Raw genomic sequence first — 22,687 nt, forward strand, 5'->3', positions numbered from 1 at the left:
TCTCATTTTCAAACAAAAAATGGAAACATCATTCCAACTTTTAATAAGGTAAAAGCTACTGCCATACCTGAGCTTCCTGAGGGACCTGGGCAGCATCAATTCTGTCAGCAATGCATGATGTCAGCTGTTTGTCAATCAATGCAAGAGATTCTTGGATTAAACGAAGAGTTTTATCTGTCTCCTGTGCAGATTGAATGCTCTGCTCAAGGACTTTCTGTCTTCTTACAGCCTGTAAGAGAGAGAGAAAAAAACAAGTCATTCACATTATGCTTCATCTCTCACATCATCAGAACTTTCAGATCTCTTGTCAATAATAAGCATTAGATCAATTAAGAGTTTCATAGAAGTTTCCATTTCACAATGTTCTATCAAAAGGCAAAAGCACATATGAAGCAGAATATTAAGGATGATTTTGTAAATGAAGGAAATTATTGAATGAGTGGTTATAACCCCGATTGAATAGTAAAATGTTCAATCTCTCATCTGTCAGCTCATTTGCATCATTAACCACAGATCCAGGAGAAGTGTAAACAGTACACTAATCAGAAGGAGAAAACTCTGATATATGAATTAAAATTAAAGGCACATGTCACGCTGGCAAGTCACATGGGGAAGGAATAAAAATTGCAAAAGGCATCTCATCTAATTGCAGAGTGATCCATACTACAATGCATCTATGTTACATCTCAGGGAGCACCCAGCAATCATTGGGCCTTCTTCAATAACCAGTGATGGTGGGCATCTTTGACCTTAATATGTCACAGCCATTCCCTCAGGTCACGAGGCTTCTGAACTCCCTACCACATCGCACCCAAAGTGTCACTGGTTAATCTGTTCTGTACCTTATAATACTTAATTTATGCGCTTTAGTTTTTTTTTGTGTGTAATCTATCTGTAGATTTCACCCTTACTTTCATAATTTATTGTATGCTATGTATACTACAGTGTTTTTACACCCTAGTTTGGAGAAAAGACTCGCTTGACGGTATACATGTATATAGTTACATGACAATAAACTTGACTTAACTTGGCTGTCCTTATGGCCATTACTTTAGGGTGGAATAGCTTTGGTATTAGATCAAGAATGAGGTGCAGTAATCCTTGGCCATGTTCAGATGGACAATTACTTGAAAGAAATCTTGCTGCTCTCAAAATTTTCAATGCTCATGATCAGAAAGGAGGAAAGTAGTGTTTTGGCATTCCTAATAACTTAGTGAGATATTGCTGTTACCTTGTACTGAAAATGGACCAGGCAAAGCTGTCGCATTGTATCATTAAAGGAATAAACGTTGAGCATTCTGCCATACAGAGAAGCAAGCCAGTTATCCTGCAATGTCTGTGCCAACCATGCAAATTTAACTAATCTCATCTGTCTGCACAACATCAGTGTCCCTCTATTCCTTGTAAGTTCACTAGTCTATCCAAATGTTTTTTAAATATTACTATCGTATTTGCTTCCACTACATCCCCTGGCAGAACATTCCAACCACCCACTACAATATGTTTTTAAAAAAACTTGCCTTGTAAATCTTCTTTAAACTTTCTCCCTCTCACCTTGAATTTGCATCCTCTAGTATTAGACATTTCCACCCTGGGAAAAAGACTTTGAATATTTAATTATCTGTGACCCTCATGATTTTATACACTCTATCAGGTGGCCCCAGCCTCCTACACTCCAGAGAAAACAATTTAAGTTTGTCTAACCTCTCCTTTTAGCTAATATTTTCTTAACCAGGCAAGATTCTAACCAGCCTCTTCTGCACCCTCTCCAAAGCCTCTACTTCTTTCCTGCAAAGTGGCATCTAGAACCGCACGTTACTCCAAACAGAATTGAATACGGTTGCAAATTGACTTCTTAATTTCATACTTAACACACCACCCAATGAAGGCAAGAATGCCACATAACTTCTTCACTCCCTATCTACTTGTTTTGGCACTTTCAGGGAGGTATGACTTGCATTCCAAGATTTATCTGAAAATCAATGCTCCAGAGTCATACCATTTCCTTTATACTTTGCAATTACATTTGACAGCCCAACATGCAACACTTCACAATGACGGGGATTAAACTTCATTTGCCACCTCTCAGCCCACATATCCAAGTAACCTCTGTCCTGCTGAAGTCCATCTTATTTCAAACTGAACAGTAAGGTGTGAAGTCACAATCAGGTTTATTATCACTGACATACTGAATGTTGAGGAATTTGTTGTGTTTGGCAGCAGTACAGTGCAAGACACTCAAAACACCCACCACTCTTTTCACCACAATGTTGGTTAAGATAGGATAGTGATTTCCTCAAGATATTAACAATTATAAAATGATTGATGTTTCTATTGCTGATGAGGAAGAGGTCACTGGATTTGAATTATGAATCACATAAGACTTGCGTGATGTAACTATCAGTCGTCACTTGCCTAATGCTGTCAAGTTCCTGTGTTATCATACAAATGAAGTTGAAACTTTTATCATAACTGTTTAACATTAAAACTCCTCATAATGATTGGTATTAATAAAGTTACTGAAAATTAATGGCTGCAAGTAACATCTTGAGGAATTTCAGCAGTGATGTTCAACAGTCCTCTGTGTTTTAAGTCAGAGAACAATAAAAACAAGTGGAGGCAAGGGTGTCACGATTCCTTTTGACCCTACTTTGCAGGCACTTCTGCCATATCTCCTTTGCTATTCAATTCTTGCATCTTTATCTGGATCAAAGTTGTTGTTCGGTACAATATCAGAAACATCCAGCAGAGACCAAGCTGAACATCAGTGAACAGACACTTGTTCATAATCTTTAAATTGTTCGGTAAATGTTCGCATCGAAGCTGTACAAAATAGTTTTACAAGGGGAGAGGTGGATGAAAACCACGCTCCTCTGGAAAACCATCACCAAAACTAATGTAGTGAAGCACTGTACCAGCCTCCTTCCAGTCGTCAGCAGAATGATACCAGATGTCATCGACTAATGAAATTGGAATTGCTTTATTATTGTCACACGTGCCGAGATGAAGTGAGTAGCTTTTGTGCTTATGCCATCCAGACAGATCATTCTATGCACAAAGACGTTGAGGTGGTAAAAAGAGAAAACAGAATGAAGAATATAGTGTCACAGTTAAAGAGAAAATGCAGTGAAGGAAGAAAAATACAATGGTCATGCCAAAGTTAACTAGGGTCATCACTTAGCATAAAACAATTCCATTAAATATCATTTGGTCGATAATGTTCAGTTTCAGTTCTGCTGAGGATCTTGGCATCAGAGTCCTGGACAGCTTTGATCCAGGACCTATACTCATCCTAGCCTGGAGGAAATGCATACTGTGCACAGAGATGACGGAAAGCCATGTCCCTGCTTCTTTTCTTTGAGACTAATGCCTTGCAAACAAGCACACATGGCATAGAAAATGTGGAAACTGCACTGATGTTTCCTGCATGCACTGACATTTGTGCTTCAACACAAGCATTTTTTCCTTCAAAGTTCAGAAAACAATGCCTGAAGAATGCCACAAACACAAGAAAATCTGCAGATGCTGAAAATCCAAAGCAACACAAACAAAGCAACAAGGCAGAGCTTAGGTTTAATGGCGCCTAACAGCGACTTCTTTGCTTGCATCTTCAGAAACAGCTCTATTTCCATCTTTAATATCTCTAATTTTCCCTTTCAGGGTTTTTTTTTTTGAAGACCCTGACCTGCATGCTGACTACAGTTCTGTGCGGGAACCATAACTGGCTGTTTCTCGGCACGCTAGAGGCTTGGCCTAAAAGTCCGGCTTGAATTCGGAAACCTCGGATCTCAGGGCTCTGGAGCCAGGCAGATCGAGAGTTGGTGTCACTACAGGAGACCTGTGTATCATCTGGGGAGTCAGGATATTTGCTGTGTACCTGGAGACCCGGGATCTTTGTGATCTTCAGGCACAGATCTCGAAAAAAGCAACGTAGCAGGTTTTTAACATCGTAAACCAGCCAGTTGTTTGTTATGTCTCCCCACTCGCTACGAAAATGGAGACACTTCTTTCTCCCTTATTAGGGAGAGATAGAACCTGTGGTATGTCAAATAATGGGTGAAACGCGAAGTCTTTGGGGTAACTGCAAGTCTGTGTCTTTGCTGTTGCTTTGCTCATGCTTGAGTGCTCGATGGCGGTACCGATGCTTTTTTTTGCTAGTGGGGGGAGGGGGGATTGTTGCTTGCTGCCGCTTACGTGCGGGAGGGGGGAGATGGGGGGAACTTTGGGGTTCATGCTTTGGGGCACTCCTCTGTTTTTGTGGATGGTTGCAAAGAAAAAGCATTTCAGGATGTATATTGTATATATTTCTCTAACATTAGATTGTATCTTTGAACCTTTGAACAAAATACTGAGGAGCTTAGCAGGCCAGGCAGCATCAAGAGAAAAGAGTAAATAGTCAACGTTTCAGGCTCAGACCCTTCATCAGTACTTCAAGGTTGAACAAAACATTGACCACAGACATTACTGGCTGGCCTCTCATTTGATGGTCATAGTACTGTAATATCCCTCAGTGGAAGTCAACCATAGGAGACACCTCATGCATATTTCAACTATCCTTTCTGTGACAAAAAAAAAAGAGATAGAGGAGACAGAGACCAAATTCAAGGAGAGTGATAGAAGTAGTAGTGTCAGTAACACACACAAAATGCTGGAGGAACTCAGAGGCCAGGCAGCATCGACACCCTTCATCAGGTGCATAGATGCTGCCTGGCTTGCCGAGTTCCTCCAGGATTAAGCGCGTGTTGTAGGAATTTCCAGCATCTGCAGATTTTCTCGTTTGTCAGTTGTGTCAGTGTAATAACATGACTGAAATACAAGTTATTCCATTTCTGTCCACTCCTTGCCCATAATTAGTGTAGTTGTGCCTCTGGGATTTAGGTATAAAAAGAACACTTTGACTGGTAATGGAACAACTCCCCATGTATGCTGCCTGAGAGCTTTTCTTTCTAAATAATTGAAAAGGTGGAATGGTAATAGATTGTCAATTCACCATCATTAATTTTCCTGCCAAACTGCCACCTCACTGATTTGAAAATTATCCCTTATGCTGCAGAAATGCAGAAAAACCAGCAACACTCTATAAGGGAATTCTACTGTTTTCAATCCAGAAGCTCACAGCAGTTATCAGAAATGGTAAACATGGGAAATTTCTACAGAACCCACTTCAACTAAATTAGAAGGAGTTTTATGAACTGTGTAATTTAGGGGGAAAAAAGCAAACCATCTTTTCATGTAATTTAAGTGTCAAAAATACTAATGCAAAAAAATGAACATGTTCAAAGGAAAGGTGAAATTCAACATGGAGAAAATAATCTTAAGATATCACTGGAACTTAAACTGCCACAAGAATAGACCTTGTTAAGCCAAAAAGCTACAAATTCCTGGCTCTAAACCTGACAAATGCAGTGCTCATTTAAATATGCTGCTGTCAATAAATCGGCAGATCATTCTACAGAATCAGCTTTCTCCTGTTCTGCATGCATCATTAATCCAAGTGGCCACTGGGAATAAAGTCAAACAATTTACTTGAGAGAAAAGATGGAGAAAAATGCATGGTCTTGCTGGTTAGTACAAACCTGAAATTCAAACCGCTCACTGGAAGCAAACAGTTCTTTTGTAATTTAGCTCAAAATACTGGAATTGGTTAACAACATAATAAAATTAGAAAGCTTAAAAATCTAAGGACAAGGCAATACAGGGTTTGTGCATAAGAGCTTGCTTTAAATTTAGCTCAGATGAATGAGATGAAGGCATCTTACCCACAATGGTTGCTGCTGAAGGTAAAATATTCTATGTGAAATATCCATGTCGCTAAGATTCTCAAAAGGCATCAGCAAAATATATACCAAGATCTACAATTGCAAATGTCATTACTGAATAGGACATTAATTTATTGTCTTGAAAGCAAACTGGAAACTGACAGACTGACAATGGTGAACACAATAAAATAGGGGAAGGAGGAGGCCATTAGGTCCTTCAAGCCTGCCCTCCCATTCAATCTGATCAAGACTGATTTCTGCTAGCATCAACCTCTTTTGTGCAAGTTCCCCAAAACTCTCAACTCCTTGAACTTCCAAATACTTATCCATCCCCATCTAATAATCTGGCCTCCTTTAGGCCAATTAGCTTTACATCTGTAGTCAGGAAAATGCTTCCAGCGACCATTAAGGGAAAAAATACTGAGACATCTGGATAGAAGCAGTTTCATCATAGATTCAGGAAGGGCAGTCCTGTTCAATAAACTTGCTGAAGTTCTTTGAGAAAAATAAATGCAACAGGTGGATGCTGTGTACTTGGATTTCCAAAAAGATGAAATTTAAAAGACTTTTCCAGAAGTTAAAGATTCATGATGTTGGGATAATATATTAGCAAGGACAAAGGATTGGTTAACTAAAAGTATCAGAGCGGCTGGTCGGAGGCTCAAAGTTTTCGGATGGACGGACACAGTGTCGGCTGCTTCCAAGGCATTGGCAAGTTGACGGTGCCTGGAGGTTTATGGCAGGGAGTTTCTTCCTTTTGCCGCCTGCTATCAGGGACTCAGGAGTCAATCGACTCGGGGACTTTGCAACTTTTTTTTACTGTGCCCATGGTTTATTCTTCATCAAATTATGGTATTGCTTTGCACTGCTGTAACTATATGATATAATTATGTGGTTCTGTCAGTGTTAGCCTTTGGTTTATCCTGTTTTCTGTGATATCACTCTGGAGAAACATTGTATCATTTCTTAATGCATGTATGCATTTCTAAATGATAATAAAAGAGGACTGAGTGTTCTCATAATCTGGAAAAAAAGTTCAAAGAGATGAGATAAATTGGTGCTTCTCTGGTTGCATTCGCAGGTGAGTAGGCTCCTCCAGGGATTGGACCTGTGCCAAGAACAGTGCCTATAAAAAGTATTCACCCCCTTTGGAAGTTATCATGTTTTATTGTTTTACAATACTGAATCACAATACAATTTTTTTGACACTGATCAACAGAAAACCCTTCTGTGTCAAAGTCAAAATAGATCTCTACAAAGTCATCTAAATTGATTACAAATATAAAACACAAAATATTCACCCCTTCAAGTCAGTATTTAGTAGATTCACCTTTGGCAGCAATTACAGTCTTGAGTCTCTGTGGATAGGTCTCTATCAGCTTTGCACATTTGGACACTGCAATTTTCCCCATTCTTCTTTACAAAACTGCTTATGCTTTATCAGATTGCACAGGCATTATGAGTGAACAATCCTTTTCAAATCCAGCCACAAATTCTCAACTGGATTGAGGTCTGGACTCTGATTTGGCCACTCCAGGACATTAACTTTGTTGTTTTTAAGCCATTCTTGTGTAGCTTTGGCTTTATGCTTGGGGTTATTATCTTGCTGGAAGACAAATCTTTTCCCAAGTCACTGTTCTCTTACACACTGCTTCAGGTTTTCCTCCTGGATTTCACTATATTTTGCTGCATTCATTTTACCCTCGACCTTCACAAGCCTTTCAGGGCCTGCTGCAGTGAAACATCTCCACAGCATGATGCAGTCACCACCATGCTTCACATTGTGCTTTTGATGATATGCTGTGTTTGGCTTACACCAAACATCGTGTTTAGTCTAATGGCCAAAAGCTCAATTTTGGTTTCATCAGACCATAGAACCTTATTCCAGCTGACTTCAACATGCTTTCTGGCAAGTTCTAGCCAAGCTATCACGTGAGATTCTTTTCCCCCCAATGGTAGCTTTCTCTTTGCCACTCTCCCATAAAGCTGAGACTGGTGAAGCACCCGGGCAACAGTTGTTGTACGTGCAGTCTCTCCCATCTCAGCCACTGAAGCTTCTAACTCCTCCAGAGTTGTCATAAGTTTTCTGGTAGCCTACCTCATTAATTCCCTTGCACAGTCACTCAGTTTTTGAGGATTGCCTGTTCTAGGCAGATTTACAGATGTGCCATATACTTGCCATTTCTTGATGATTGGCTGAACTGTACTCAAATGGATATTCAGTGACTTGGAAATTTTCTTGTATCCATCTCCTGACTTGTTCTTTATAATAATCTTTTCACAGAGTTCCTTGGAGTGTTCTTTGTCATCAAGTTGTAGTTTTCACCAGGATACTGACTTACCAGCAGTTGGACCTTTCAGGTACAGGTGTATTTTCACTACAATCAATTGAAACACCTCGACTACATTCGGTGACTTCCATTTAACTAATTATGTGACTTCTAAAACCATTGGCTGCACCATTAATTTGGTGTGTCATATTAAAGGAAGTGAATACTTACGCAATCAATTATTTTGTGTTTTATATTTGTAATTAATTAACATCACTTTGTAAAGATCTGTTTTCACTTTGATACGAAAGAGTCTTTTTCTGTTGATCAGTCTCAAGCAAGCCATGTTAAAACCACTGTGATTCAATGTCATAAAATTTCCAAGGGGGGTGGCTGGTGAATACTTTTATAGGCACTGTAGATAGGTTAAGTTACTGGGCAAAGATCTTCCAGATGGGAGCACAATGCTCGTAAATGTGAAGTTATCCACTCCAGAAGGAAATGTTGGTCAAGAACCATTAGTCACTTGCCATTCAGGATGAGTTAGTACACTGGGTTTTCAACATTGGCTTTGCGGGAGAAGCCAGAGAGTGGTAATAGAAGGATGCCTCTCTAACTGGAGGCCTATGACTAATGGTGTGTGTCACAGGGATCGATGCTGTTGTTTGTCATCTATATTGACAACATGGATAAAAGAGCAAACTGTATCAGCAATATGTGTATGATACCAAGACTGGGCTCATAGTGGACAGTGAAAGAGACAATCAACCTTGTAGCATCTATGACCTGTTGAAAAATTGGGCTGCAAAATGGCAGATGGAATCTAATGTAATCAAGTTTAACGTGTTGCACTTTGGGAGGACCAGACAGAGTAGGCGGTACAGCAATGCGGAATGTGGCAGATCAGAAGGATCTGGAAATACAGATCCAAGATTTCTTGTAAGTGGCATCACAGGTAGATAGGGTCATAAAGAGAGCTTTTAGCACATTGACTTTCATGAATCAGCATATGAATTATACAAGTTTGAATATTATGTTGAAGTTGCATAAGATGTTGGTGTGGCCAAATCTGGAATAATCTGGCAGTGATGGTCACCTGCCTTTAGGAAAGAATAATAAAACTGAAAGAATACAGAGAAATTTACAAGGATTTCGGCAGGACTTGAGGACCAGATTAAAAAAAGGAAAGGTTGAATGAGTTTGTGTATTTTTCCCTGGAGCATAGGAGAACGAGGGTAGACAAGCAGGCTTTTTCCATTGAGGTCGGATGAGAACTAGAGGTCATAAACTAAGAGTAAAAGGCGAAATATTGAAGGGTAACCTGAGGGAGAGCTTCTTCACTCAGCGGAGATACAAGTGTGGAACTAGCTGCCAGCGGAAATGTTGGATATAGGTTTGAATGCAACATTCAAGACAAATTAGGATAACTACGTAGATGGGAGGGGTACAGAGGGCTGCGGTTCATGTGCAGTATAATGGGACTAGGCAGAATAACATTTCAGCACAGACTAGATGGGCTGAAGGTCTTGCTTCAGTGCTGGACTACAGTGCTCTTTGCTTACACAGCACAAGGAGACTGTGGCTGGAGAATTTGGGAACAATTTGTAAGGCACAGGATAGATATATCCCAAAGAAGAAGTATTCCAAAGGGAGGATGATGGAACCATGGCTGACAAGAGAAGTCAAAGCCAATTTATGGGAAGTAAGAGGATTTGGAAGCTTTTGAAAGCCAACAGAAGGCAACTAAAAAAAGTCATAAAGAAGGAAAAGATGGAATGTAAAGGTAAGCCAGCCAATAATATTGAAGAGGACAACAAAAGTTTCTTCAGATATACAGAGAATAAAAGAGAGGCAAGAGTAGATATCGGACTGCTGGAAAATGATGCTGGAGGGGTAGTAATAGGGAACAATGAAATAGGCAGATGAACTGAATAAGTATTTTGTACCAGTCTTCACTGTGGAAGACACTAGCAGTATGTTGGAAGTTCAAGAGTATCTGGCAGGGAGAGAAGTTGCCATTACTAGATAGAAGGTGCTTGGGAAACTAAAAGGTCTGAAGACAAGGGACCTGGAGCAGATGGTCTGCATCCCAGGATTCGGAAAGAAGTGGCTGAAGTGATTGTGGAGGCATTAGTAATGATCTTTCAAGAATCAATTGATTCTGGCATGAATCTGGAAGAATGGAAAATGGAAAATGTTACTCCACCCTTCAAGAAAGGAGAGAGGCTGAAGGAAGTAAATTACTGGCCATATAGCCTGACCTTAGTGGTTGATAAGAAGTTGGAGTTCATTGTGAAGAATGAAGTTTCAGGATACTTGGAGGTACGTGATGAAAAGGCTAAAGTCATCATGATTCCCCTAAGGGAAAACATTACCTGACAAACCTGAGTCCTGACGAAGGGTCTCGGCCCGAAACGTCGACTGCACCTCTTCCTATAGATGCTGCCTGGCCTGCTGCGTTCACCAGCATTTTGTGTGTGTTACCTGACAAACCTGTTGAAATTCTTTGAAGAAATAACAAGGAGGATAGACAACAGAGAATCGGTGGATGTTGTGTACTTGGATTTTCAGAAGGCCTTTGACATATTGCCAAATAGACGCAGGAGTAGGCCGTTCAGCTCTTCGAGCCAGCACCGCCATTCACTGTGATCATGGCTGATCATCGACAGTCAGTACCCTTTTCCTGCCTTCTCCCCATATCCCTTGACTCCACTATCTTTAAGAGCTCTATCTAACTCTTTCTTGAAAGAATCCAGAGAATTGGCCTCCACTGCCTTCTGAGGCAGAGCATTCCACAGATCCATAACCCTCTGTGTGAAAAAGTTTTCCCTCAACTCCGTTCTAAATGGTCTACCCCTTATTCTTAAACTGTGGCCTCTGGTTCTGGACTCCCCCAACATCGGGAACATGTTTCCTGCCTCTAGCATGTCCAATTCCTTAATAATCTTATATGTTTCAATCAGATCCCCTCTCATCCTTCTAAATTCCAGTGTATGCAAGCACAGTCACTCCAATCTTTCAACACATGACAGGCTCACCATCCCGGGAATTAACCTCGTGAACCTACGCTGCACTCCCTCAATAGCTAGAATGTCCTTTCTCAAATTTGGAGACCAAAACTGTACACAATACTCCAGGTGTGGTCTCACCAGGGCCCTTTACAACTGCAAAAGGACCTCTTTGCTCCTATACCCAACTCCCCTTGTTATGAAGACCAACATGCCATTAGCTTTCTTCACTGCCTGCTGTACTTGCATGCTTACTTTCAGTGACTGATGAACAAGGGTACCTAGACCTCGTTGTACTTCCCCTTTTCCTAACTTGACACCATTCAGACAGTAATCTGCCTTCCCGTTCTTGCCACCAAGGTGGATAACCTCACACTTATCCACATTAAACTGCATCTGCCCACTCACCCAGAGATTAGGCTGACAGGGAAATAGATTAAATGGCAGAGCATATTTGATGGGCCAAATGGCCTAATTCTGCTACTCTATCGTATGGACACAAAATAGCTTGTTAGAAAAATAAACAAATATTGCAAAAAGTAAGGAATAATGAGTTCAGGTACCATTCAGATATCTGATGGTGAAGGGGGGAAAAGCTGTTTCTGATTCATTGAATGTGGATCTTCAGATTCTGTATATCCTCTCCACTGAGGGCAAGGAGAAGGGGGCACATGCCAGATGGTGAGGGTCCTTAATGATGAATACCACCTTCTTGAGACCCTGCCTCTTGAAGATGTCCTCGATGGTGGGTTAGGTTGTCTCTGCGAAATTTTTTTCCAAGAAATTTAATCACTAAAATTGGTCAAATTATGCTATATGGGAATTTTACCACATAGAATTGTAATTCATCAAACAGAGGAAAAAGCTTCCAAAGTTCCACTCTCAGCTTGTGTCTATTTAAAGTACTAATCAAGAGAATTGATTAATCTATTAAAAAGACTCCTGCAATGTTTGCTACCTAATTAAGAGAATCTGATGGCATCAGAATTCTGATGCATACATAATAGGAGGGGCCCAAAACCACACAGGAACTAATTACTTGCATTGAAAGCTTATTTCACAGAGGCCAGTGCTCAATGCCTTAGGATATTAACCAAATCTTTCACCCAGTGAATACCCTGAATACTTGCAATCTTTTATTCTTCATCAGATATACAGATGATGATAATTTACAACTTCTGTGGATTAGAAATGCAACAACCGAGTCAGAATGTCACAGGTATTTTTGTTTTTCTGAAGCTGTTATTATGTACTTGTAATAGTTTCCATACTATACAATACTGTCCAATGTTGCCTTTAAGGTGCACGCATATGCATGAGCACACATCTTTTGCTACTTGTGCACAAAGGAATTTAAACTGCACACAAAAAGTTGTCTCCCTCTACCTCTGGCATGTTAAGTCTATTTCACGATCATACACATTTCATTTTCTGGTTTTTCTAATGTGGATGGTGTTGACAATGTGGACTTTGCGATGATTTGTCTGAAGATTTTAGAATTGGCTTATTTATATTGTTCTTATTGAAGACATTATTGATTCACTTAGTCGAATTCCAAAGAAGCAAAGGACATGAAACGCATAAGAACTTCATTTCAACAAAGAACTTCATCTGGTTCATTTAAATCAGAATGGCTTAAAGAATGACATAGGTAGGAAAAGGGATGAGGTCCTGAAAGGAGAATATAGGGAGCTAGGAAGGGAGTTGAGAAAAAGGACCGCAAAGGTAGTAATCTCGGGATTACTGCCTGTGCCACGCGACAGTGAGAGTAGGAATGCGATGAGGTGGAGGATAAATGCGTGGCTGAGGGATTGGAGCAGGGGGCAGGGATTCAAGTTTTTGGATCATTGGGACCTCTTTTGGCACAGGCGTGACCTGTACAAAAAGGACGGGTTACACTTGAATCCGAGGGGGACCAATATCCTGGCAGGGAGATTAGCGAGGGCTACTGAGCTGACTTTAAACTAGAATGGTTGGGGGGTGGGAATCAAATTAAAGAGGCTAGGTGTGAGGAGGTTAGTTCACAACAGGGGGATGGGAACCAGTGCAGAGAGACAGAGGGGTGTAAAGTGAGGGTAGAAGCAAAAAGTACTACGAAGAAAAGTAAAAGTGGCAGGCCGACAAATCCAGGGCAAGCATTAAAAAGGGCCACTTTTCAACATAATTGTATAAGGGCTAAGAGAGTTGTAAAAGAGTGCCTGAAGGCTTTGTGTGTCAATGCAAGGAGCATTCGTAATAAGGTGGATGAATTGGAAGTGCAGATTGTTATTAATGATTATGATATAGTTGGGATCACAGAGTCATGGCTCCAGGGTGACCAAGGATGGGAGCTCAACGTTCAGGGATATTCAATATTCAGGAGGGATAGACATGAAGGAAGGGGAGGTGGGGTGGCGTTGCTGGTTAAAGAAGAGATTAACGCAATAGAAAGGAAGGACATAAGCCGGGAAGATGTGGAATCGATATGGGTAGAGCTGCGTAACACTAAGGGGCAGAAGACGCTGGTGGGAGTTGTGTACAGGCCACCTAACAGTAGTAGTGAGGTCGGAGATGGTATTAAACAGGAAATTAGAAATGTGTGTAATAAAGGAACAGCAGTTATAATGGGTAACTTCAATCTACATGTAGATTGGGTGAACCAAATTGGTAAAGGTACTGAGGAAGAGGATTTCTTGGAATGTATGCGGAATGGTTTTTTGAACCAACATGTCAAGGAACCAACTAGAGAGCAGGCTACTCTGGACTGGGTTTTGAGCAATGAGGAAGGGTTAATTAGCAATCTTGTCGTGAGAGGCCCCTTGGGTAAGAGTGACCATAATATGGTGGAATTCTTCATTAAGATGGAGAGTGACATAGTTAATTCAGAAACAAAGGTTCTGAACTTAAAGAAGGGTAACTTTGAAGGTGTGAGACATGAATTAGCTAAGATAGACTGGCAAATGACACTTAAGGATTGACGGTGGATATGCAATGGCAAGCATTTAAAGATTGCATGGATGAACTACAACAATTGTTCATCCCACTTTGGCAAAAGAATAAATCAAGGAAGGTAGTGCACCCGTGGCTGACAAGAGAAATTACGGATAGTATCGATTCCAAAGAAGAAGCATACAAATTAGCCAGAGAAAGTGGCTCACCTGAGGACTGGGAGAAATTTAGAGTTCAGCAGAGGAGGACAAAGGGCTTAATTAGGAAGGGGAAAAAAGATTATGAGAGAAAACTGGCAGGGAACATAAAAACTGACTGTAAAAGCTTTTATAGATATGTAAAAAGGAAAAGACTGGTAAAGACAAATGTAGGTCCCCTACAAACAGAAACAGGTGAATTGATTATGGGGAGCAAGGACATGGCAGACCAATTGAATAATTACTTTGGTTCTGTCTTCACTAAGGAGGGCATAAATAATCTTCCAGAAATAGTAGGGGACAGAGGGTCCAGTGAGATGGAGGAACTGAGCGAAATACATGTTAGTAGGGAATTGGTGTTAGGTAAATTGAAGGGATTGAAGGCAGATAAATCCCCAGGGCCAGATGGTCTGCATCCTAGAGTGCTTAAGGAAGTAGCCCAAGAAATAGTGGATGCATTAGTGATAATTTTTCAAAACTCGTTAGATTCTGGACTAGTTCCTGAGGATTGGAGGGTGGCTAGTGTAACCCCACTTTTTAAAAAAGGAGGGAGAGAGAAACCGGGGAATTATAGACCGGTTAGCCTAACGTCGGTGGTGGGGAAACTGCTGGAGTCAGTTATCAAAGATGTGATAACAGCACATTTGGAAAGCGGTGAAATCATCGGACAAAGTCAGCATGGATTTGTGAAAGGAAAATCATGTCTGACAAATCTCATAGAATTTTTTGAGGATGTAACTAGTAGAGTGGATAGGGGAGAACCAGTGGATGTGGTATATGTGGATTTTCAAAAGGCTTTTGACAAGGTCCCACACAGGAGATTAGTGTGCAAACTTAAAGCACACGGTATTGGGGGTAAGGTATTGATGTGGATGGAGAATTGGTTAGCAGACAGGAAGCAAAGAGTGGGAATAAACGGGACCTTTTCAGAATGGCAGGCAGTGACTAGTGGGGTACCGCAAGGCTCGGTGCTGGGACCCCAGTTGTTTACAATATATATTAATGACTTGGATGAGGGAATTAAATGCAGCATCTCCAAGTTTGCGGATGACACGAAGCTGGGTGGCAGTGTTAACTGTGAGGAGGATGCGAGGAGGATGCTAAGAGGATGCAGAGTGACTTGGATAGGTTGGGTGAGTGGGCAAATTCATGGCAGATGCAATTTAATGTGGATAAATGTGAAGTTATCCACTTTGGTGGCAAAGATAGGAAAACAGATTATTATCTGAATGGTGGCTGATTAGGAAAAGGGGAGGTGCAACGAGACCTGGGTGTCATTATACACCAGTCATTGAAAGTGGGCATGCAGGTACAGCAGGCGGTGAAAAAGGTGAATGGTATGCTGGCATTTGTAGCGAGAGGATTCGAGTACAGGAGCAGGGGGGTACTACTGCAGTTGTACAAGGCCTTGGTGAGACCACACCTGGAGTATTGTGTGCAGTTTTGGTCCCCTAATCTGAGGAAAGACATCCTTGCCATAGAGGGAGTACAAAGAAGGTTCACCAGATTGATTCCTGGGATGGCAGGACTTTCATATGAAGAAAGACTGGATGAACTGGGCTTGTACTCGTTGGAATTTAGAAGATTGAGGGGGGATCTGATTGAAACGTATAAAATCCTAAAGGGATTGGACAGGCTAGATGCAGGAAGATTGTTCCCGATGTTGGGGAAGTCCAGAACAAGGGGCCACAGTTTAAGGATAAAGGGGAAGCCTTTTAGGACCGAGATTAGGAACAACTTCTTCACACAGAGAGTGGTGAATCTGTGGAATTCTCTGCCACAGGAAACAGTTGAGGCCAGTTCATTGGCTATATTTAAGAGGGAGTTAGATATGGCCCTTGTGGCTACGGGGATCAGGGGGTATGGAGGGAAGGCTGGGGCGGGGTTCTGAGTTGGATGATCAGCCATGATCATAATAGATGGTGGTGCAGGCTCGAAGGGCCGAATGGCCTACTCCTGCAACTATTTTCTATGTTTCTATGTTAAACAGTAGAAACTGCTACACGAAAAGCTCATGAGTCCAGCAATGTGCAGCGATGAGAAATATTTATGTACAATACAGAAACTGGTGTTACCTACATGTATCGTTGTGATGCAAAAGTTGCTGGAGAATTTGCAAGTGGGAAGGAGTGATATTTGGAAACTTGACTTTCTAAAGCATCATTTAGCAAGCAAATCACTTATGAACAGTATGCAAAAGCTCCAGTGAGAAAATCCTCCATTACCCACAACAGACTTGCTACATGTGTTTTGTGAGAGTGCATATGAATGAGAGCAAAAACGAACAAACCAGAGGAGATCAAAGTTGTCCTTGGGATGACAGTGTTTTGCTAGCTGTTAAAATGATTACCTTTCATATATAAAATTCAGTATGCACACATGTTGTTGTCACTGGGCAAAAAAAATTGCATAGCACAAGATCTTTGTGCACACTGGTGATTACAAATTAGAAGGAACATTGATACCGTCATCCCAACAAAGTGCACGAACATTTCATTGAAGAAAACTGACATTGCAAGTCTTTCTGAAAGGCTTACTTTGCTTGATTTGAACCCAGTGTCAGAAAGTTCGAACAAAACTATCTTGTAATAATTATGAAGTCATTTGAATGCACAGTGTGCATTTGTCTCACCTGTTGTAACATCTCTTCCCAGCGAGTATTGAATGTTTCCAGCTTTTCATTGATCAACTCATCCAGAATTTCACCATCAGTCAGTGTCTGTGCCAGCTCACGGATTTGATTCTGATTATCATCTGGGTGACGCATGACATTTTCCAGGGACTGAAAAGAAGCAACGGAAGCAGTATAGTTTTGAGTATAGCTTTAATGAGGTGGTATGTTTATATTTATATTTCAATCTGTTGCAAGGCCACAACACATCAAGAGGTGTTTATGCCATCAGACAAATTACAGAGTCAAAGAGTCATAGAGAATTACAGCACAGAAACAGGCCCTTTGGCCCATCTAGTCCAATATCAATCCAACCTGAATTGCACGGTGCAGTGCCACTTAATTGCACCTCAAATCCTGGCAACATCCCTGTAACTTTTCTCTGTACTTTCAATCTTCTTGAAAGCTTTCCTGTAGGTAAGTTACCAGACTCCACACAATACCCCAAATTATATCTCAGCAATACCCCAAATCATACACTTAATATTCTGATTTATAAAAGCCAACGTGCCAAAAACTCTCAACTTGTGTCGCCAATTTCCAGGAATTATGGATCATATTCCTAGATCCCTCTGTTCTGCCACACTCTTCAGCGTCCTGCCATTCATCGTGCAAGTCCTACCTTGGATTGTCCTCCCAAAGTGCAACATCTCGCTCTTGTCAGCATTAAATTCCATCTGCCCTTTTTCAGCTCATTTTCCAGCAGGATTATATCCCGATGCCCAAAAGCTACCATGCCCCAGTCCTAATGTTATCCACAAATTTGCTGATCCAGTTTACACATTATCATCCAGATCATTAATATATATGACAAACAATGATGCACTGAGCACCAATCCCTGCAGCACTCCACTAGTCAAGAGAAGCAACTATCTGCTACCACTCCCTGGCTTCTCCTGCGAAGCCAACGTTGAATCCAATTCACAACTTTGTAGCTGAACTTCCTAATCAGCCTCTTATGCGGAACTTTGTCAAAGGCCTTGCTAAAGTTTACCAACATCTAATAATTTGATAACAGCTGACATCAGGATATAAATACTTGAAATGACCAAATATTTCAAATGGAAAATGGACAGAATATAGTGGCAACACACATCAAAGTTGCTGGTGAACGCAGCAGGCCAGGCAGCATCTCTAGGAAGAGGTACAGTCGACGTTTCAGGCCGAGACCCTTCGTCGGGACTAACTGAAGGAAGAGTTAGTAAGAGATTTGAAAGTGGGAGGGGAGGGGGAGATCCAAAATGATAGGAGAAGACAGGAGGGGGAGGGATGGAGCCAAGAGCTGGACAGGTGATTGGCAAAGGGGATACGAGAGGATCATGGGACAGGAGGTCCGGGAAGAAAGACGGGGGGGGGGGGGAACCCAGAGGATGGGCAAGGAGTATAGTCAGAGGGACAGAGGGAGAAAAAGGAGAGTGAGAGAAAGAATGTGTGTATAAAAATAAATAACAGATGGGGTACGAGGGGGAGGTGGGGCATTAGCAGAAGTTTGAGAAGTCGATGTTCATGCCATTAGGTTGGAGGCTATCCAGACGGAATATAAGGTGTTGTTCCTCCAACCTGAGTGTGGCTTCATCTTTACAGTAGAGGAGGCCGTGGATAGACATGTCAGAATGGGAATGAGATGTGGAATTAAAATGTGTAGCCACTGAGAGATCCTGCTTTCTCTGGCGGACAGAGCGTAGGTGTTCAGCAAAGCGGTCTCCCAGTCTGCGTCGGGTCTCGCCAATATATAAAAGGCCACATCGGGAGCACCGGACGCAGTATATCACCCCAGCCGACTCACAGGTGAAATGTCGCCTCACCTGGAAGGACTGTCTGGGGCCCTGAATGGTGGTAAGGGAGGAAGTGTAAGGGCATGTGTAGCACTTGTTCCGCTTACAAGGATAAGTGCCAGGAGGGAGATCAGTGGGGAGGGATGGGGGGGATGAATGGACAAGGGAGTCGTGTAGGGAGCGATCCCTGCGGAAAGTGGGGGGGGGGGAGGGAAAGATGTGCTTAGTGGTGGGATCCCGTTGGAGGTGGCGGAAGTTACGGAGAATATCACTTCCTCCCTTACCACCATTCAGGGCTACACATGCCCTTACACTTCCTCCCTTACCACCATTCAGAGTGCAAGGGCAAGGACAAGGGAGAGACTTCTTTTTCTACGGATGCTGTCTGCCATTTTATGTTTAAATTATCAACACCTGTATATTGTTTTTGCTGCTATTTTTTCCCTGCAGTTTTACTATTGCAAAACAGAATGGGAGCCTAATTATTTAAACACTAAATTTAATGCATCACTGTTTCAGGAGCTCAAACTAATGACATTTAGGATACACTTTTTGAAGAAGCAAAGACCTACATTAAAACTAGTAATTCTTCCGTAGTGTGGGGGGAAATGATATTTAAATGTTTTACCACTCAACTTTTAAAAACATCAATATTACTTAAACAGGATGAACTGCAAACCATTGTAAATGTTAACAATATGATGTGAATATTAATGTAGCTTCTAAAGACTATATATATTTTTCATCATTTTTCAATGAAAGCGAGATGAAGGTTTTATGCAAGTCTGCAGGCCCCATTACTTACATCAAGTGCCTCAGAGATCTCTTCAGCACCTCCCTGAAGGTTTTCTGTTTCTTTGAGTTTAAGCTCCAGTTCATCAAGCCATAGATTTTCTGCCTCCAGATAAGACAGTAATTCACACCAGCACGACCACACCTCCTGAAGATCAATGTCAGCAATCCAAGATTCAGAGTGAAGAGAAAATTAAACATTACATACAATAAGTAACAACATGTAGGGATCCTTTACTCAATTGTAAAGAGCTTTCTAAAGGTATGTAAATATTCTTTTAAAATATGGAACGGCAATCAAATATGTTAATAAAAACATTTGCACTTTGAGCCTGGGTCAAGTCTCCACTTTACGGTACAATGGCTTGCCATCATAGTGATAATATAGGCTTTTGTATGTAATTTAAAATTAGACTAACCTTCAGGTGTTTTAATTTACTTTAACTAGCTAATGAACACAATTGTTTTCAACCTTCCCCCTTCTCCCCTTGTGCATCATTTATATATAGGCATCCGTTAGTCTCATGAGACCATGGGTTTGCACTTTGGAAGGTTTCCAGGGCGCAGGCCTGGGCAAGGTTGCATGGAACAACAGCAGTTGCCCATGCTGCAAGTCTCTCCTCCCCACGCCACCAATGTTGTCCAAGGGAAGGGCACTGGGGCCGATACAGCTTGGCACTAGTGTCATCGCACAGCAATGTGTGGTTAAGTGCCTTGCTCAAGGACACACACGCCGCCTCAGCCAAGGCTTGAACTAGCGACCTTCAAATCACTAGATGAACGCCTTAACCACCCGGCCACACGCCAAAACATGCACCATTAATAACAATAAAATTCACTCCAGGTATAGGGCATTTTATTTTAGCAGATAAAGACATCCTTGTGACTAATTAATTCAGGCAATAATGCTCTCCCAACTATTTTCATTAACTTTGATAAAGTTCCTGCATGGCAGCGACTTGGCAGTAAAGTTCCTTTCAAATACACAAAGCATTTCTGCATCAAGTAGTACCAAGATGCTAATTTTCATGCTATTTCATAAACATAGTTGCTAAATGTCCAAGCTCACAATATTTTTAGTGCCCTGCTCTATCAAATAGCCTCTGAAAATCCAAGGAACAGACCTCAAGAGTCTTGCACTTTCTATTTAGTCTGCTGCAGAGCCGCTGGTAATTGCCCGTCAGCATGTCCAGCTCAGACTTCAAAGCTTCATGGGCTACAGGTGGAGCCTTTGTTATGAAATTGTTAACAGCGTCACTCAGGAGTTTCACCTTCATCTCCTTCTGTGTAACTTCTTCCTTCGCTTGCTGTAAGATGAAGAGCAGAACACTACAAAAATGATTGTACTTTGTAAGGGGAAGCTCTTACATTCAGCCAAAAGTACCTTCTTTCTCAAAATCTGCCCTGCAATGAAATACAGAGAGGAGAGGAGAAACATATCCATCACTGTACTCCAAACCAAATGCATGTTTAGACACTTGCTCCTGATCTACTGTAGGGCTTTATTACATTTACTCTATGAAGTCTGCTAATCAATTATTGGAGATTACATAAACAGATATTTCAAAAACTCTCACTTAACCAATAAAGGTTTTAAACAATCAAGCCATTACTTCGGAAAGCCTGCTAATTTATCTTGAGATGATGGTTGTAAAGCACAACCAGGAGTCACCAGCCTAGCCAGAGAGATAAGAACAAAAAGCTGTTCACACACCATTTAACAGGAACTGTTCAATAGTTTCATAAAGAACCAAACTCCGTAAAATTGAAATTTGAATAAAATAAGGAAAGAGCTACTTCCAGTTCAACCCCACATCAGGTTTGTTGCAGGTTTGAAATAATGGAATTTCATGAAATGTAAGTTTAGGTAAGAATTAGAAATTGATTTCACACAAGATTTACTTCCACTGGGAATCTTCAAAATGATAACTCTGTACAGCAGTTACGATCAGTTATTACAGAACGACTGTAACACTTGTGTAGTGAACAAGCTTTCATCACTGGGCAATTAAAAAATTAATAATCTCAGTTCAATATGAATATTCATGTATTCTATGTTTAAATATTGGAGACCAGCAATTTTTAAAAAACTTGCCAAGAAAGACCAAGCATTTAGAAAGATAGAACACAGAAACACAGAAAACCTACAGCACAATACAAGCCCTTCAACCCACAAAGCTATGCCGAACATGTCCTTACCTGAGAAATTACCTAGTGTTACCCATAGCCCTCTTTTTTACCTGTCCCTATACCTGTCCAGGGGTCTCTTGAAAGACCCTATCATATCCGCCTCCACCACCATTGCCGGCAGCCCACCCCACATACTCACCACTCTCTGCATAACAAACTCACCCCTGACATCTTCTCTGTACCTATTTCCAAGCACCTTAAAACTGTGCCTTCTCGTGCTAGTCATTTCAGCCCTGGGGGATAAACCTCTGACTATCCACATGATCAATGCCTCTCATCATCTTATACACCTCACTTCTCATCCTCCGTCGCTCCAAGGGAAAATGGCCGAGTTCACTCAACCTTTTCTCATAAGGCATGCTCCCCAATCAAGGCAACATCCTTGTAAATCTCCTCTGCACCCTTTCTATGGTTTCCACATCCTTCCCGTAGTGAGGTGACCAGAACTGAGCACAGTACTCCAAGTGGGATCTGACCAGGGTCCTATATACATAGCTGCAACATTACCTCTCAGCTCCTAAACTCAATCCCACGATTTATGAAGGCCAATACACCATATGCTTTCTTAACCAGAGTCAACCTGTGCAGCAGCTTTGAATGTCCTATGGACTCGAATCCTAAGATCCCTCTGATCCTCCACACTGCCAAGAGTCTTATCATTAATACTATATTCTGCCATCATATTTGATCTGTCAAAATGCCCACCTCACACTTATCTGGGTTGAACTCCATCTGCCACTTCTCAGCTCAGTTTTGCATCCGATCTATGTCCCACTGTAACCTCTGACAGCCCTTCACACTATCCACAACACCCCCAACCTTTGTGTCATCAGCAAACTTACTAACCTATCCCTCCACTTCTTCATCCAGGTCATTTATAAAAATCACGAAGAGAAAGGGTCCCAGAACAGATCCCTGAGGCACACCATTAGTGACCGACCTCCATGCAAAATATGACCTGTCTACAACCACTCTTTGTCTTCTGTGGGCAAGCCAATTCTGGACCTACAAAGCAATGTCCCCTTGGATCCCATGCCTCTTTACTTTCTCAATACACCTTGCATGAGGTACACTGTCAAATGCCTTGCTGAAATCCA

At 41.5% G+C, this 22,687-nt stretch overlaps 1 protein-coding gene across 12 annotated transcripts in view; it reads right to left on the reverse strand.

Moving 5' to 3' along the window:
- dmd (dystrophin) overlaps positions 1-22,687 on the reverse strand; it is a 1,961,093-nt gene that overhangs the window by 1,109,763 nt on the left and 828,643 nt on the right. For all 12 annotated transcript variants that reach the window (XM_072260552.1, XM_072260560.1, XM_072260554.1 and 9 more), the window contains 4 exons: positions 20,525-20,707; positions 19,414-19,548; positions 16,795-16,944; positions 68-229 (listed from right to left, as the gene is read on the reverse strand). In XM_072260552.1, the coding sequence (XP_072116653.1) occupies positions 68-229; positions 16,795-16,944; positions 19,414-19,548; positions 20,525-20,707 (630 nt within the window). The remainder of the gene's footprint in view (positions 1-67; positions 230-16,794; positions 16,945-19,413; positions 19,549-20,524; positions 20,708-22,687) is intronic.

Source organism: Mobula birostris, chromosome 6 (genome assembly GCF_030028105.1).
Source record: "Mobula birostris isolate sMobBir1 chromosome 6, sMobBir1.hap1, whole genome shotgun sequence".
Taxonomy (NCBI): domain Eukaryota; kingdom Metazoa; phylum Chordata; class Chondrichthyes; order Myliobatiformes; family Myliobatidae; genus Mobula; species Mobula birostris.